The following is a 17,317-nucleotide window of genomic DNA, read 5'->3' as shown; positions in this document are numbered from 1 at the left end:
AGCAGACCATGTTTGGACTCATATCAACATAACACCATGTGGTCCTGAGCTGAGCTGGTTTAGAAGAAAGTTCAAAGAAGTTGCATATATGTTATCCAACGACACATTCAGCCAAGCAAACGTAGAGATACGCAACATATGGAAACCTGTAATAGAGCGTGTCATGTATTCAGTAGAAGTGGCAACACGGCAGCGAATCCAGTTGTCAATCAGCCATCACGATGGTGTGCAGCTATTGTATACAATCACTATTGTTATCCATTATTAATAAATAAAGTACATCAAGGAAGTGATATAGAGAGTTGTCAATGATGCCCTTATTAGAAACAATTAGTATTTCACATGGTGACAGCGGTAAAGTGCTCTAAATCACTTGTTTTTGTGTTTGTGCTGCCAGGTTTGGAAATTATTAGGTCAGTTGTTGTTGAACAATAGAGTTGCCAAAGTTATCCGTTGAAGTCGGCAGTTGATAATAAAAGGGGATTTTAGTAAATTCCTAAAACAAAACTATAAAAGTTTTAACACAATGGGTGATCAAACCAGAGCTCCGGAAGAATTCAGTTTTAGTGGTGATCTCAGTGGAAACTGGAAACTTTGGAAACAAAAATTTGATCTTTACCTAATTGCGAGTGGAAAAACCTCCAAAGCAGATCCTGTTAAAATAGCTATCCTGTTAAATTTACTTGGAGACGAAGCTATAAAAATCTATAATACTTTCGAGTACGAAGAGGATGAAGAAAGAGAAAAATTGGCCACTATTTTATCAAAATTTGAAGCTCATTTCAATCCGACAAAAAACCTTGTTTACGAACATTTCAAGTTTTTCAAACGGGAACAACTTTCGTGTGAAACGATTGACCAGTTTATCACAGCTCTAAAGCAACTAGCATCTACATGCGACTTCAAAGAAAAAGATGTTCTAATTCGTGATCGGATTGTATTGGGTGTAAAAGATCCACGTATCCAAGAAAAACTTCTTCAAAGCCCTGACCTTAAGCTAACGGAAGCGATTAATATTTGTAGATCCATGGAAGCAAGTGTCGCCACTCAAAAGGAAATATCGAAAGATACGGTGAGTGAAATAAAAAGGTGTGATTGGAATAACAGTAGAGGTGACAGTGCAGTGTCCTCTCATAGATATAGTCAAGAAAGGGGTTATCAGAGACGTCCAGGCAGCCAAGGCCGATATAGGGGTGCATGTGAAGAAGCCGGTAGCAGTCAGACTATTAAGAATAGAGGTAGTATAACTTGTAGATGTTGTGGCCAACAACATGAACAGGGTAAGTGCTTGGCGGCAAACCGTTTCTGCAATTTTTGCACTCAAAAAGGACACTATCGCAAGTATTGCCCTCGTAATAAAAACCGAGTTTATGAAATTGTAGAGGGTGGATGTGATGACATTCTTGAGCAAAATGATGTAAACTATCGTGAATGTAGTAATGACTCTATTATTTGGACTATTACGAGCTCAGACATTAATGCAATTGAATGGTTTGAAAATATTTCAGTATGCGGTGTCAAAACTAAAGTTAAAATTGATAGTGGTAGTATGGTTAATACTCTCAATAAAAATGACTTTTGTGCTTTGAACATACCGTTAGAAAAACTTTCAGACCCTTCAACTCTGTCCTCTTATTCAGGACACAAAATTGATGTATTAGGACAAATTTATCTTGATTGTCAATATGGTGAAAAAATTGGAAAAATTTCATTCCATGTATTGAATTCTAAAATTCAAAGTTCAATTTTGGTACTTTCTGCCTGTCAACTTTTTGGAATTCTTCCAGAAAAATCCATAACTAATAATGAAAATGTTGAAATATTATTGAGTTCATACAATGCAGTATTTTCGGGTATAGGGAAAGTTAAAAAACATTATGATATAGTTTTGTCAAAAAATGCCATACCACATATTAGCGCCCCTAGAAAAATTCCTTTGGCTTTGAAAGAGAAAGTTAAGCTAAAATTGGACGAAATGGTAGCTCAAAATATTATTTCACCTGTCACTGAGCCAACTGACTGGGTACATCCAATTGTTGTTGTTCCAAAACCCAATGGCGATATTAGAATTTGCATGGACCCAAGAAAACTTAATCAGTACATCAAACGGGAAATTTTTGAAATTTCCACACAGGACGTGTTATTTTCCCAATTAGTTGGTGCCAAATATTTCAGTCTTTTAGATGCTTCATCAGCCTTTCTTCAGTTGCCATTAACTTTAGAAAGCACATTTCTGTGTACAATTACTACCTGTTTTGGTAGATATCGATACCTCAGACTTCCATATGGAATATCTTCAGCCCCAGAAATTTTTCAAAGATGTATCTATGAAATTCTAGATGGCATTCCAGGACAGGTAGCATATTTTGACGACATTTTGGTATACGGTCGTACACTTGAGGAACACAATCTTAACCTTAAAACTGTATTACAGAAAATCCAAAGTAGTGGACTTACGCTTAATCGTGAAAAATCACAGTTCTGCGTCAGAAAAATACAGTTTTTAGGACATATCATCAGCGACAAGGGAATATCCCCTGATGATGATAAAACCCGTGCTATCCGTGAGATGAATCCGCCAAAGTGCAAAAAGGATTTGCAACGTTTTTTAGGAATGATAGTATACCTTTCAAAATTCATTCCTAATCTCTCTAATGAAACAAATACATTAAGAAAACTCTTGAGTGACAAAAATGAGTGGGTCTGGACTTTGAACGAACAAAAATGTTTCATTCGTTTAAAACAATTGATTTCTAATGCAACAACGTTGTCCTATTTTGATCCTTCGAAAGATGTAGTACTTTCCGTTGATGCTGGACCATACGGTCTCGGTGCTTTCATTAGTCAAGATAATCAGCCTATCGAGTTCGCAAGTATTTCGTTGACTCCATCTCAGCAACGATACAATCATATCGAAAAAGAGCTCTTGGCCATTGTTTTTGGTTGTGAGCGATTCAGATACTATTTATTTGGCTTGAGTGGATTTAAAATTGAAAGCGATCATAGACCACTACTAGGACTTCTAAAAAAACCTTTCGATGACATGACACCGCGAATTCAAAGACTTGCTATGAAACTACTGCAATACAGATTCACACTTACGTTTGTTCAAGGAAAAAATATGCAAATTCCTGATACATTGAGTCGTGACCCAACCGAAGAAACTATAAATACAGACTATCTAGAAACAAATTTGAAGGTATTTTCTGTAATAGCAACCAGACCAGAGAATCAAAAAAGATTACAAGAAGCAATAAATGATGATCCTGAACTCCAAAAAGTTAAATATTATGTCTTGAACGGGTGGCCAAAACACAAAGCTAATGTTCAGTGTGAAATAAAAAAGTACTGGGATATCAAAGATGATATTTTTTCACACAAAGATGTGCTTTTTTATAAAAAGCGGATTATCATTCCACGTAGCCTCAGACAAGAGTTTTTGAACTTGATGCATCAATCTCATCAGGGTGTAGTTGCCTGTAAAAAACGAGCGGAGGAGGCCATTTACTACCCTGGCTGGTCTAGAGATATTGAAAAGCTTGTTCTTTCTTGTCCATTATGTCAATCATATATAAAATCTAACCCTAGAGAACCTTTAACGCCACACGATATTCCTAGCCTCCCATGGCAAAAAATTGGCATAGATTTTAAATCTATTGGTACCCAAGATTTTCTTGTCGCCGTAGATTACTTCAGCAAATTCACTGTTGTACATAGAATAACTAATAAGACAGGAGAAACCGTGATTTCTACTTTGAAAAATATATTCTCAGCAAACGGACTACCTCAAGAAATTTTTTCAGACTGTGGACCTCCTTTCACGTCATATGAATTTCAACAATTTGGTAGAAAATATGACATCGTATTGTCAACATCTAGTCCATACTACCCAAAATCTAACGGAATGGTTGAAAGAGCCATCCAAACTGTCAAGAGCTTACTTACTAAAACCATTCAAGATGGAGGGGATCCATTCTTGGCGATTCTCAATTATAATACCACGCCAAAACAACATTTACCTGCCCCTTGTGATCTTCTCATGGGACGTAAACTAAGAACAACATTGCCAGTAAGCCAACAAGTTCTTGCGCCAAAATATTCAATTCAGGGTATAAGAGAGAAACTAAAGTGTCTTCAAGAAAGCCAAAAGACTTACTATGATGTTGGCACCAAAAAACTCAACGATTTTCAGTACAATCAGCCAGTATTAGTTCAAGAAAAATGTCGGAAATGGAAACAGGGAACTATTTTGAATAAAACGGGCCCCAATGATTATAATGTTGAAGTTGATAATGCTCATTATCGTCGAAATAGGCAACACCTTAGACCATTACGAAAATCGACATCTCCTACTGAAAATCCCCAACAAATTATCATAAACAATGAAGAAGTTTCCGAACCGAAATGTGAAATTGGCATCCATAAAACTGAGTCCACTAATCAAAGTGAAATCACAACTAGAAGTGGCCGAATAGTTAGAGCTCCTGATAGATTAATCTTGTGAATTTTTTTTTTCCTTTTCTTTTTTTTTCCACACATGAAACTACCGATTTTTTCATCATATTTGATAAGACTGCTTCAACAATTTTTAATTGTGATATGTGTAGATATTAATTCATGTGTGTATATGGATATTCATCCATTTATTATCTAATTTCATTTATAAATTTTATAGACATACATTTATGGGATAATTAGAATTTTGCTTTCATTTTTTTTAATCTTGCGAATTTTTTTTTTTTCCTTTTCTTTTTTTTTCCACACATGAAACTACCGATTTTTTCATCATATTTGATAAGACTGCTTCAACAATTTTTAATTGTGATATGTGTAGATATTAATTCATGTGTGTATATGGATATTCATCCATTTATTATCTAATTTCATTTATAAATTTTATAGACATACATTTATGGGATAATTAGAATTTTGCTTTCATTTTTTTTAATCTTGCGAATTTTTTTTTTTCCTTTTCTTTTTTTTTCCACACATGAAACTACCGATTTTTTCATCATATTTGATAAGACTGCTTCAACAATTTTTAATTGTGATATGTGTAGATATTAATTCATGTGTGTATATGGATATTCATCCATTTATTATCTAATTTCATTTATAAATTTTATAGACATACATTTATGGGATAATTAGAATTTTGCTTTCATTTTTTTTAATCTTGCGAATTTTTTTTTTTCCTTTTCTTTTTTTTTCCACACATGAAACTACCGATTTTTTCATCATATTTGATAAGACTGCTTCAACAATTTTTAATTGTGATATGTGTAGATATTAATTCATGTGTGTATATGGATATTCATCCATTTATTATCTAATTTCATTTATAAATTTTATAGACATACATTTATGGGATAATTAGAATTTTGCTTTCATTTTTTTTATTTTTTATGAAAAGGGGCATGTCATGTATTCAGTAGAAGTGGCAACACGGCAGCGAATCCAGTTGTCAATCAGCCATCACGATGGTGTGCAGCTATTGTATACAATCACTATTGTTATCCATTATTAATAAATAAAGTACATCAAGGAAGTGATATAGAGAGTTGTCAATGATGCCCTTATTAGAAACAATTAGTATTTCACAGAGCGGAAGACAATCAACACCTGCTAAACCGGTGAAGCGAAGAGAGGAAAAATAGTCCAGTCATCACTCGAAGACGGCACTAACAATCTAAATGCCGTGAAGTAACTTGGTTTGAAATATTTCACTTTTATTCAGTTAAATAATTTAGTGATACAATAATTTTTCAGGGCTCGAAAAGTAGGTTTTTCGTGCTGACAACGACATGTCGTTTTGTGTTGGTGTTGTCTCGGAAATTTGTTTGTTTGCAATGTTTTTTATTTTTTTAATATGTATCTAATATGTCTGAAGAAGAATTTTATTAAATTCGAAACGTTGGCAAGAAAACAATTGTTTTTTAAAGAATAAATTGATTCACCCAACCAACCTTTTTTCAGTTCAATTTTATTTCTTATAGTTTTTTATTTTTTATTATTTTCATTTTTTATTGTTTCCGTTTCTCTTTACTCTGTTGTCATTTTTATCTTTGATTATTTTATTTTATTCATTTTATTGTATTTTCATTTGACGATTCATTGCTTATATTTAATTGATATTTTAGCCATTCATTCTAATTTTATTTGTTGTTTCTTCAATTTCGAATAATATGGGAATCATACTAGAGTGTGGAAGTACGAACTGATGAAATTCAGTGATTTTAATGCACTTCGACAGTCTTTCAGTAATCAAAAAGGACCACACCTGGTCAAACTTCTTTATGATGTGGCACCAGATGGTTACATATTTGATATTCGTAAAACATATTTTTTTGATTACTGAGACAAAAATGCTGTCAACTAGTTCTAAAGACATGCTCACTGAATAAGAAGATATTTTAGTTGATAGGGGTGGAACGATTGATTTGCTAGTCATTGGATGGGAAATATCAGTTGGTTTTCAATGAAGACAACGCCAATAATATATTGATGATCAATCAATCAACCAATTTATTCAGTTTCAGATGAAGTTCACTGGAATCGTACGATGTGGACAAAACCCAATTCCTACGTCTTGTTGTATTAATTCCGATTAATTTCAGACTGAACTAAAATCAGAGAAAGTAATCGATAGTTTTTTTGACTGCTTGAATATTCGTATGAAAACTGAGACATATATAAGTCATAGGTGGAAAAATGTACGACAGACACGGTTATAGGTGAATATGTTCGTTTTGAACTCCCCCATTAGGAAAATTGTTTTCAACATTCAATGTCACTGTTTTTCGAGTTTGAAAGCCGTGGATTTTTGGAATTTCTTCCTGACGTTTCGCTGGCGTGAGTGGTTAGCTTCTTCAGAGGTTTAACCATCATGGCTTGCTGTCTGATGACTAACTTTGTTGTATTAGTACCTGTATTTGTACCTGTACTTGTACCTGCACTTGTACCTGTAGTTGAACCTGAAACATTAACAGTCTTGCTGCCTGTTGTCATTCTGTTCGTTATTCTCGAATTCCTTAAAATGGAGTTCCATATTCGATTGAGGTTCATCGCTTCTTCTTTTCTGTTGAAATTCTTCTTGTGTTTGTGGATCTCTATTGCCTCCCGTACCAGTCGGCTATAGTATCCCTGGTTAGGGGCAATTAGTTCTGTGTTTTCGAACAAAATTATGTGGTCTCCTTCACTAAGCGCGTGTTCTGCCACAAGTGACTTCCTTTTATGCTCTTTCAGTCTTGTTCCCATGGATCGTTTGGTGGTTCCGATATATACTTACCCACAAGTGCACAGTATGCGATAGACCCCTGCTGCTGATAATGGGTCTCTTTTGTCTTTAGCCGACCTGAGGCTTTGTTGTATCTTTCTCGTGGGTTTGAAGACCGTTTCGATGTCGTGTTTATCCAATAGTTTTCCAATTGTGTCCGTGACCTGTGCAGGTACAAGTACAGGTGCAAATACAGGTACCAATACAACTGATTACCTGTGAAGGCATAAATATGCTTAACGAAGCCTAAAAGTTAGCCATCGGACAGCAAGCCATAATGGTTAAACCTCTGAAGAAGCTAGCCACTCGCGCCAGCGAAAGAAGAAATACCAAAAATCCACAGCTTTCAAACTCGAAAAACAATGACACTGAAAACCTCATCAGCGAAAGTCTAAACCATTTCGTCATTTCCAACATTGTCAAATGAACGAAAGGTGTACAAGCTTGTCGTTCAATTACTACTACTTTCAGCAACTTGGTGATATAAAAGAGAGTATTTGTTTCAGTGTAAAGTATTGAGAAAATCATAGCTACATTCATTTCTTCTTTTGATATGACTTGAATTACTTTACACTTCTTTTATTCCAGCGAATGGTCGATAAAATAGATATCACATGATAGCAAGCGTAGAGTGGAAAACTTTTATATTTGCTCTGCAAATACGGAAGCTTGTGGTAATACGCGAGGGACTCAATAATACAAATAAAGGATAAGCAGAACGTCGCAGTTGGGACTTCAATATTTGTACAGATCCTGTTTGAGATCAAACAAAGTGTTGGTATGGAGTTGAATATTGAACTTAGCGATGGTTTTTGCTTGAATTATTAATTACACAAAATGAAAAGAGTTTCCCTTGTACGTAGTTTCTTATTAACATGTTTCCTTCCTTTGTTTTTCTTATTAGTTTCATTCTTCGACGTAATTTTATTCATTGAAGTTTCGAGAGTTCCAAGAATTTGTGATTTTCAGCTTTTATGTGTGCGAGTAAATTAGTTCGTTAACTCTGTATGCTCTTTTGAACGTAAGAGACCGGTCTTCATTCTTTCTCTGCAGTTTTAACTGCAAGACAACTAGTTAAAATCAGAGCCTGTGATCCATTGTGATTGGATTGTTCTGTCAATCTCATAAGAAAGTGGCAGAAGGTAAGATGTTTACTATCAATTGTACTCAAGCTTGTTTTTTACGGACAGTTGAGTCCAATGATAGGTACATTTGTAGTTCAGCCTAGCACTACTGATGAGATCTATGACAAGTTTTTGCCATCTCGTGTTGATTCACGAATGCTTTGTTTTTGGGTCGTTATTTCATTATGATACGGAATTGAAAAAGACAAATTTTCAAAGAGATATTAGGTTTTGCGGAAAAATTGTTTTGCTCTTCTGCTTCTCCATTTTCTCTAAAACATGTGAGGAACTTCTGAAGTAAATAACTAAGATATCAACTTCAAAATGAACTCTCTGCAAAAAATGCTCGGAAGTTTCCTTTCTGGAAGTAAAAACTCGTTCAAAATAACTACTTTCTCATAAAATTTAAATTATACGAAACAAACAGGTCGTTTTATATGAATCCTGATCTGATTTTTGCCATTATCACTGTCGGTGTGTGAGATTTTCAAAGGCGACGGCAACAGTTTCCTAACAAATTTTGTTGAATGATGGTTTCTTGTTGGAAGGTTATTACATTCAAAAATCAATATACTCACACATGCATGTTTGATAGAATAACTTTCGAAATCTCATAAGCACATGTTGACGAATATGTTATGTTAAATTTTTTTTTTTCCATTAACCAGCTATCGCACCTCTACGTACGACAATCCTCAGAAGTCGAAACTTGTTTGAGCTAAGGACTAACGAGGTCTTACCTTTAAATGTGTGATTCCTAACATGGGTTGGACGATAGCAAGTGAAAATCGAGCATTCAGTCTGCGGCTTGAACCATCGACTCACGCATCGGCCGATTGACTGAGTAAACAAAGCACCCATGTCGAACCGCCCGGCTACCGACCGACCGAATATTATCATATTTGAAAGAAATACCTAGCAATGGAAAAGTTCTGAACTCCTTTTTGGAAATCTTCCCACTTAGCAGATCTATAATGCTAAACTTTGCATTATTTGGGTTGTCCTTCAACACTAACTGGTTACTTACCTACTCACTTTAGACGAACTTATCGGAGATTTCAATGGACTGTATTGAATTCTGCTTCGATAGAAGACTAGAAAATTATTTATTTAGGTGTAGAAATCCTATTGGTTCATTTATAATGTAAGGTCGTTGCATATTGGAAAAGTTTTGGTAATTGATAGGGTGGATATTGAATATGATACGAATAAAAGAAAGGTAAGGAAAATAGCAATGATTATAAAATAGACGTCACAGTAAATTACAGAAAAAACTGATTTAGTCAACACTTCATCATGAGATTTTCAATAAACATGTGAAACTCTTTGAAACATTATGATTTTCATCAATTATTGGCGAAATTTATCGCGTAAAGAAATAAATAATAATAATAAATTTCCATAAACATGCTTTTGTGATACAATAAATGTATAAATGAATAAATCAACAAATGTATGGTGAATATGAAAGTTGACCCACAGAAGGATATAAAAATACACATATATACATTAATCATTTGCAGGTACATACCAAACTGTACTACAATAACTATTTAAAATTGAGAAAATGTGGCACTAGGTATGGTAATAATTTTTCATATCTATTAATTTGTGTATTTCCATTCTTGGCGTAGAATGGAGCCGTTTTCTGGGAAGTTCTTTGAATGAACCAAGTGAATGAATTTTAGTGAGATTTGATGGTATTTTTAAGTACATTATGGGTCCTAGGTACGTGAAGTGTCTCTGTGATAATGTTTTTTCGACTTTTGGTATAGTTGCAGTTGATATCGCTTTATTTCTCGTATTGCAGACATGATCTATTCCCTCAAAATTAGTTTTATTTCTATGAAAATGCAATATTATTCTTCGGAAGTATAGTTGCCGTGCATCTAGCACTCTGCTCCCTTTACATGAGAGATCTGAAAAATAGGTGAAATTTTTATCATGGATAATTTTCAAGATCTACTTTAGAGTGACCTCTAGGTTTTTGAGGAAGTTGTTGGTTACTCCACCTCATGCTAAAATGTCATAACTCATATGTGGTCCATTTCCAATTGCTTGTGATCAAACATTCGTTCCATGAACTTGAAAATGGGAATCAATGATCTTTTTTTTTCAATATGTTCAAAGTAGTGATTCTATTTCAATTTTCCATCTATGAATATGCCAATATCTTTAATTTTGTCTTTGGATATAATTTCTATTTCCATATGACCAGTATTAATTTTCAAAGTTTCGTACATCGGCAGATTTTTGGAATATTGTGCGAAAGGTATAAAGAAAGTCTTATCTGAATTTGGAAAACATTCAAAAACATTTGGGAAGTCGTTTTCGACGATGGTTTTCAATCAATCAATCAGTCAATATTTATTTCCATTTTTCGACATGGCTTACATGTATTGAAATCCTCATTTGGCAGGTTAATTAGTACATTGAAATGAAACAAAAATTTACATCAAAAAAGAAAAATAAAAAGATTAAAATACACTTACACTGAAATTTACATAACACATAGTTAATCACATATTATGAATTTTCATAAAATCACATACATATATTATAAAAACTTGCTAATAAAAGTGTTCTTATTTTTCTTATTTCACGAAATGTTTTGAAAATAGCTCTACACGATTCTCTGTTAGAAACTCTCGCGATACATCTCAAAATCCGGTTTTATGCAATGAAAATATCATTTGACATGGTGCATTACCCCCTAGGCAAATATCATATCTGAGTTTCGATTCGACTTGGGCATAATATAATATATAATATATTTATTGATCCTTCAGGTGTACAAACAGTGCAATACAGATAGGATAAGTCAAGGACTTACAAAATAGTTAAGATTAGAAAAAAAACATCAGTATTACAAAATATTACACATGTATATATACATATACTTATACATACAAACACATATATAAACATATTGTCAAATCAAGGATTAAGGATACATGTTCAATGAGTCATTGCCGTGAGGGCAGCCATATATTCTTTTGTAGAATAGCGAGCATGCGTTGTCAAGAAGTCTTTACAAAAATTTTTGAACTTTTGGGGTACATTTTTACGTATGTTGATAGTTCATTATGGATGTTTACGTCGAGGGAGTTTTTACTGGATTTTTGCAGTCTCTTTCTGCTTGGTCTGATTAACTGGCCGCCTCTGGCGAAATAACTGTGAAATTCCGAGTTAATTTCATAGTTTTCTTCATTTTTGTGGATTTCTTGTAGAATATATATATATATATATATATATATATATATATATATATATATATATATATATATATATATATATATATATATATATATATATATGTATGAACTGAACTAACTGAACTTGTCATCCTGGCGTCTGCCTTTTTATACGGTCAGAACGTCTCAATCAGGTATTTCAGATACTTTAGGTAAATTTGCCTGTATTTGTACTGCATCAGGTACTCTTCTTTGTGTTAGATCTTCTCTAGGAATGTGTATGGTTTTGTTCAATATATTGAATGTGAGGTCTTGTTGTGTTTTGATTTGTACTTGCTCCTCGATAAGTGATTTATGACTGTTGAATCTATGGATGTTTTCCCAAATGTCCATGCGGTTTCTCTTGTTGACTTGTTTTATGAGTTTTATATTCTCTGATGGGGGGAAATTATGTTTGTTTTGTATGGCGTGTGTTGTGAGGTTTTGATTTATATACTATTGGATTCATGTATGCCTTTTTGTTCTCATTGTACCTTTGGATCAGTTTTTTCTTGGTTTGGCCGATATAGAATTTGTTGCAGTCCGAGCATTGTATACTGTATATCCCGTTTTGGTCTTTGTCTTCTTCTTTTTCATAGTTGTTTATTTTTTGTGTTATCTTTGGCTGCCTATATAACGCATTCATATTTAGAATGTTAAGGATACCACTCAGCAATGAAGCCCGAAACAAAGAACGGAAAGTCATATACCAAAAAGCGAACGAACACGGATACACCCAAAAGACAATAGATAAACTAGAAAACAGAATCAAACAAAAAAATACAGAACAAGGATCAAGCCACCCCAACTGGTGTAACTGGCACCAGCTATTATTCTAATTGCTTATTTTTGAAGGAGAAAAACTTCATTAGCCTTTGTGCTATTACCCCATTGAATCGTATCACATGAAATATTGGAGTGGAAAAAAGCATAATAGGTGTATAACAGAGGATGTACATTAATTACATTTTTTAGTTTTCAGAGTAGAAATATGTATTTTGAGATTTTGGCACATAGCTGCTCTATGTGATCTAACCAGTTCAGTGAGTCATCAATTATAATAAACATTCACCACCTGTTGCACTTCTAGAACAGATCGTAAATTGATAAAGAGATATTTTGAAGAATTCAGTTTGGAAGATAATTGTTCGCAATTGGAATTTCCAAGAGAGATGTTCATCCAGAGATACTCCCAAAAACCTAACCTTTGCATGTGTATTCTGCATAGCAATTTCACCAATTTTGACTTCAAATTCATCAATATTTTTTTGGCGACAGTGAAATCTTAACATCTGGGTTTCTTATATGTTGAAAAATAGGTTCCTACTAAACTCACTATATCACCAGATAGATCCCTATTTTGTACTATTTCAACTAGTATGGACAAATATAAACTGGAATGAACTGAATATCAGCGATGCAGAAGAAGCTATTGATACGAAGGCCTTCTCTAAGTTTGGAACAATTGTAGATTCCAAATACTTCCTCTTTGTCTATCTAAAAAATTTAAAAATTGCAATGGAGAACCTTATCATATTATTTTTATTCTTTTCTTGTACGACGCTCTTTTTAATAAAAGCTGTTCGTTGAGAATGATTATATTTGCTTTTGAAATAATATCCAGTTTCAGTGGTCTTTGAGCTGCAGACAATCATCATTTATCCGTTCAAAGTCAATTTGGAATTAAATGAAATGTCTACAGAAGCGCTCCATACAACAAAGAACTTTCCGGAATTGGAAGTGTTGCCGTGTCTCCATGGAAATAATTTATTTTCCCTCCACGAGTTGTTTGAGTCTTGCTCGTATCAAAGGAATCTGCGGGTTTTCAAAGGAATGTCTCCTACGTTAATTTTTCAATCGGATCAAGTACGGTAGATGATTCGCAATGGGATTTTGTTACTTGAACTTCAACTGTGTCATATAAAAACTTCTGAATGACTACAGGAAGATCGTCTGTGAAATACTGCATCAATTCGAAGGAACAGTTTCAGATTATGAATACGTTTTCAACATATATTTGCGCGCAACATTGGTAATTTTTTTAGCATTCTTGATACGAAATAATTCCAAAATAAACTCTATACATTGAAGATGTGTAGATCATACAAAGAAGTATTTTTCATACACAAACTGGACATAACACTGCAAAAAAGGGGGGCAAACCGCGGACACGTGTTTCTGGCTATTGGCCTCATCAGCGCGGTGCAGCCAAGTGTAAATTGTTGTGTCCACGAATTGTTTCATTTTTGATTTGTATCATGCACACTCGATAAAATCTCTATTTATATATATATATATATATATATATATATATATATATATATATATATATATATATATATATATATATATGATGTGTTGTTTTTCCGGGTGTTCATCCGTTGTGTACTATTCGATAGTCGACGTTTCGCCATCATCTCAGATGGCATTATCAAGACGAGTTACTGCTTCGCTTCGAGAGGTGTAACTAACGAAGCGAAGCAGTAACTTGTCTTGATAATGTCATCTGAGATGATGGCGAAACGTCGACTATCGAATAGTACACAACGGATGAACACCCGGAAAAACAACACATCATATTCTACCATCCGTGAAAATATATATATATATATATATATATATATACAAATATGAAAGTTATTGAGTGTCTTGATATAGAAACATATTCTACCATCCGTGAAAACCTACATTGTAATATATATATATATATATATATATATATATATATATATATATACAATATATATATATATATATATATATATATATATATATATATATATATATATATATATATATATATATATATATATATATATATACAAATATGAAAGTTATTGAGTGTCTTGATATAGAAACAGAAGTTAATATCGGACATAGCACTCATGAAAGTGGCAAACCATAGACACGTGTTTGGGCTTTTGGCCCATCATCAGTATGGTGCAGCCAAGTGTAAGGATGGGCAACACTTGTTTACCAAAAGATAGAAATACAAATGCACGGAGCCACCAACAGGAGCCAACCGCACATTTGTGGTTTCACAAATATATATATATATATATATATATATATATATATATATATATATATATATATATATATATATATATATATATATGTAATGAAATATAATAAAATGAAATAATAAATATTGTAAGAAATATTAAATATTTACCACTTCAAGTAAAAATTCGTCAAGTGTGTAAAAGCAATTTGTCGATAAAAATGACTTGAGTTTTTGTTTGAAGGCAATTGGTGGCAGTGTCTTTACACTGTTTGGCAGTTTATTATAAATACTCGTTCTAACAAACACAGGAGACTTCATATTTTGTATAGAGGTGTTTTCGAGTTGTAAGCATATAGTTTTTTCTAATACTATATTTATGTACTTCCGATCGTAGGTCGAAGTGCCTTTTATTTTCATGGATATATGTCATCAGTTTTAAAATGAATATGCTTGCCACAGTTAATATTTTATTCTCTTGAAATATTTTTCTGCACGACATTCTGTGATCAAGGTTAAAAATTAATCGTAGCAGTGCCTTTTGTTTTACGAATATTCTGTCAATTTCAGTGACTAATCCCCAGACAGCAATGTTGCAACATACTATGTAGTGAAATTTTGCGTAATAAACCGTTAGTAGAGATTTGGGTATCTAGTTTACTTTTCAGTGATTTTATTAGGTAATAAGATTGGTTCAGTTTTCAAGATGTAAACTCTGTGTTCTCTCCAATTGTTCCTTAAAACTTTGTACAAGTTGTTGATCTCAGAGATTCGTTGAGAAAATTGAAGGTGAAGTTATGTAGACTTCGAGGAGAATATGGAAATTTAATACAAACAGTCTTATTGACATCAACAATCAATCTGTTTTCAAAACACCACTCACTGAATTCTTACAGTACAGATGTTGACTTGGGTATTCATTTCATCTGGTGTTTTGCTCGATAAGATGATAGACGTATCATCTGCATAAAGGTACACATTACCATAACTTATGTTATCAGGAAGATCATTGATATACAGCAAAAATATCAGTGGACCAAGAATACTACCCTGTGGTGTTCCTGTTATAACAGAAAACTCATCAGATATTGTATTATTCTGTTTCACTTTGAAATATCGATTAGTTAAGAAGGAGACAATGAGCCTATTGATATTGCCTCTGATACCAATGTTGAAGAGTTTTTTAGAAATTATTTAAACACTTTCAATACTCAGAGTAAGTCGGAAAAAAGTCCTACAACGACTTTTTTCTCATTGATTGAATCATGGATTTGTTGAACCAATTTGAGTGTTGCTGTTTCCGTTGAATGATGTTATCGAAAGCCATCAAGTCGAATCTTTTCAGGTAGTCATTTATTCTGCGCGATATAATCTCCTCAAAGATTTTAGAGAAGACGCTGATAATCGATATGGGGCGATAATTCTCTATGTTAGTGCAATCGCTACTTTTCAATATCGGAATCAATAGTGCGATTTTAAGAAGATCAGGATAGCCTCCAGAAGAAATACATAAGTTTATTGGGTGCGTAATTGATTCACATATAATATCAATACATTCTTCGACAAGTTCAATGAAAACCTCATCATACCCTGTACTTTTTTTATTAGGTAGCGATTCCACCATATTTTTTACATCTACCCCTGTAGCTGGTGAGAAAAACATTGTTGTGTTGACATTTGGCATTGTAGTTCCCATCCCTAGATGAACTCTTTTGAAATGGATTTTAGTTTTTTCATCTATAACATTCTCCGAATGTTTCAGCGACTTTTAGTTCATCAGTAATTAAATTATTATCATGATTCAAAGAAATACTTTTGGTTTCATTAATTTTAGAGGGCTATTATTATGCCAAAGTGTTTCACTTTTGTTGCTGGTTCTTATCTCATTTTCAACAGCTTTCTTATTTATTTTATATGCATTGTTACAAATTTCAGAGTTCTCGTGTTTCCTCAAATGATTCAAGTTCTTGAGGTCATCAATTTTGCGCCTCAATGATGAAGAAAGATTAATTTTTTCATTGATCTGCTTTTGGCATTTATATTTTGAAACTTTGGGGAAGGCTGTCTCAAAGCACCAGTGGAAATGTTCTCAAAAACTACCAAATAAATTTCACTTACGTGAAACACTGTCATTTTCGAAATGGAAATAGTAACATTTAGTAGTAACAAGGAGAACTGAATTTTCTCACTGATTTCACTAGTCGTGAGTAGGATAAATTGGAGCCTAGGAGTCGAAAAAGAAATCATGAGCAGAAAAGTTTGGACTGTCAAAGTTTTTTGAAGTTCATGCAATTCGACTTTGGAAATCCCTATTTTGTACCATTTTAGTGTGTACGACTATTAATTTTTTGGAATTAGCTGATTTGTATCGATGTTGAAGAAGTTACTGACACGGAGGTATGGAATATAGATGAGGATTTCCTTCCACAATCTGATTTGCCTCTGTAGGTTTGAAACAATTTTTTATTCATTGATTTCAAAGACCTTCTCTTTGATTATTTTCACATTTCTCAATCTGAAAAATTCAAAAACTATAATGGAGAACCATATACAACTGTAGAAAGGACAACCACTTTCTTTCACCTCGAAAAGAAAGGTACTGCAAAGAATTCAAAGAATTTATCACACAGAAAAATGTTCTATTCATCAGTAACGTGTCGTATCTAATAATTTTGCCTAT

At 33.3% G+C, this 17,317-nt stretch overlaps 2 protein-coding genes across 3 annotated transcripts in view; both read left to right on the top strand.

The window, feature by feature from the left end:
* The window catches only part of LOC141487240 (uncharacterized), a 111,683-nt gene that overhangs the window by 59,254 nt on the left and 35,112 nt on the right, over positions 1–17,317 (top strand). The window lies entirely within an intron of this gene.
* On the top strand, positions 446–1,753 carry LOC141487304 (uncharacterized). Its single transcript, XM_074186230.1, has 2 exons — positions 446–1,072; positions 1,138–1,753. Exons 1-2 carry the CDS (start codon positions 527–529, stop codon positions 1,141–1,143), a joined length of 552 nt encoding a protein of 183 aa, XP_074042331.1. The 5' UTR covers positions 446–526; the 3' UTR covers positions 1,144–1,753.

Source organism: Leptinotarsa decemlineata, unplaced genomic scaffold (genome assembly GCF_025532065.1).
Source record: "Leptinotarsa decemlineata unplaced genomic scaffold, Ldec_3_MD MMD2_tig00078422_RagTag_RagTag, whole genome shotgun sequence".
Lineage (NCBI taxonomy): Eukaryota > Metazoa > Arthropoda > Insecta > Coleoptera > Chrysomelidae > Leptinotarsa > Leptinotarsa decemlineata.
Note: the sequence above shows the minus strand (reverse complement) of the source record. Positions and strands in the feature narration are given on the sequence as shown.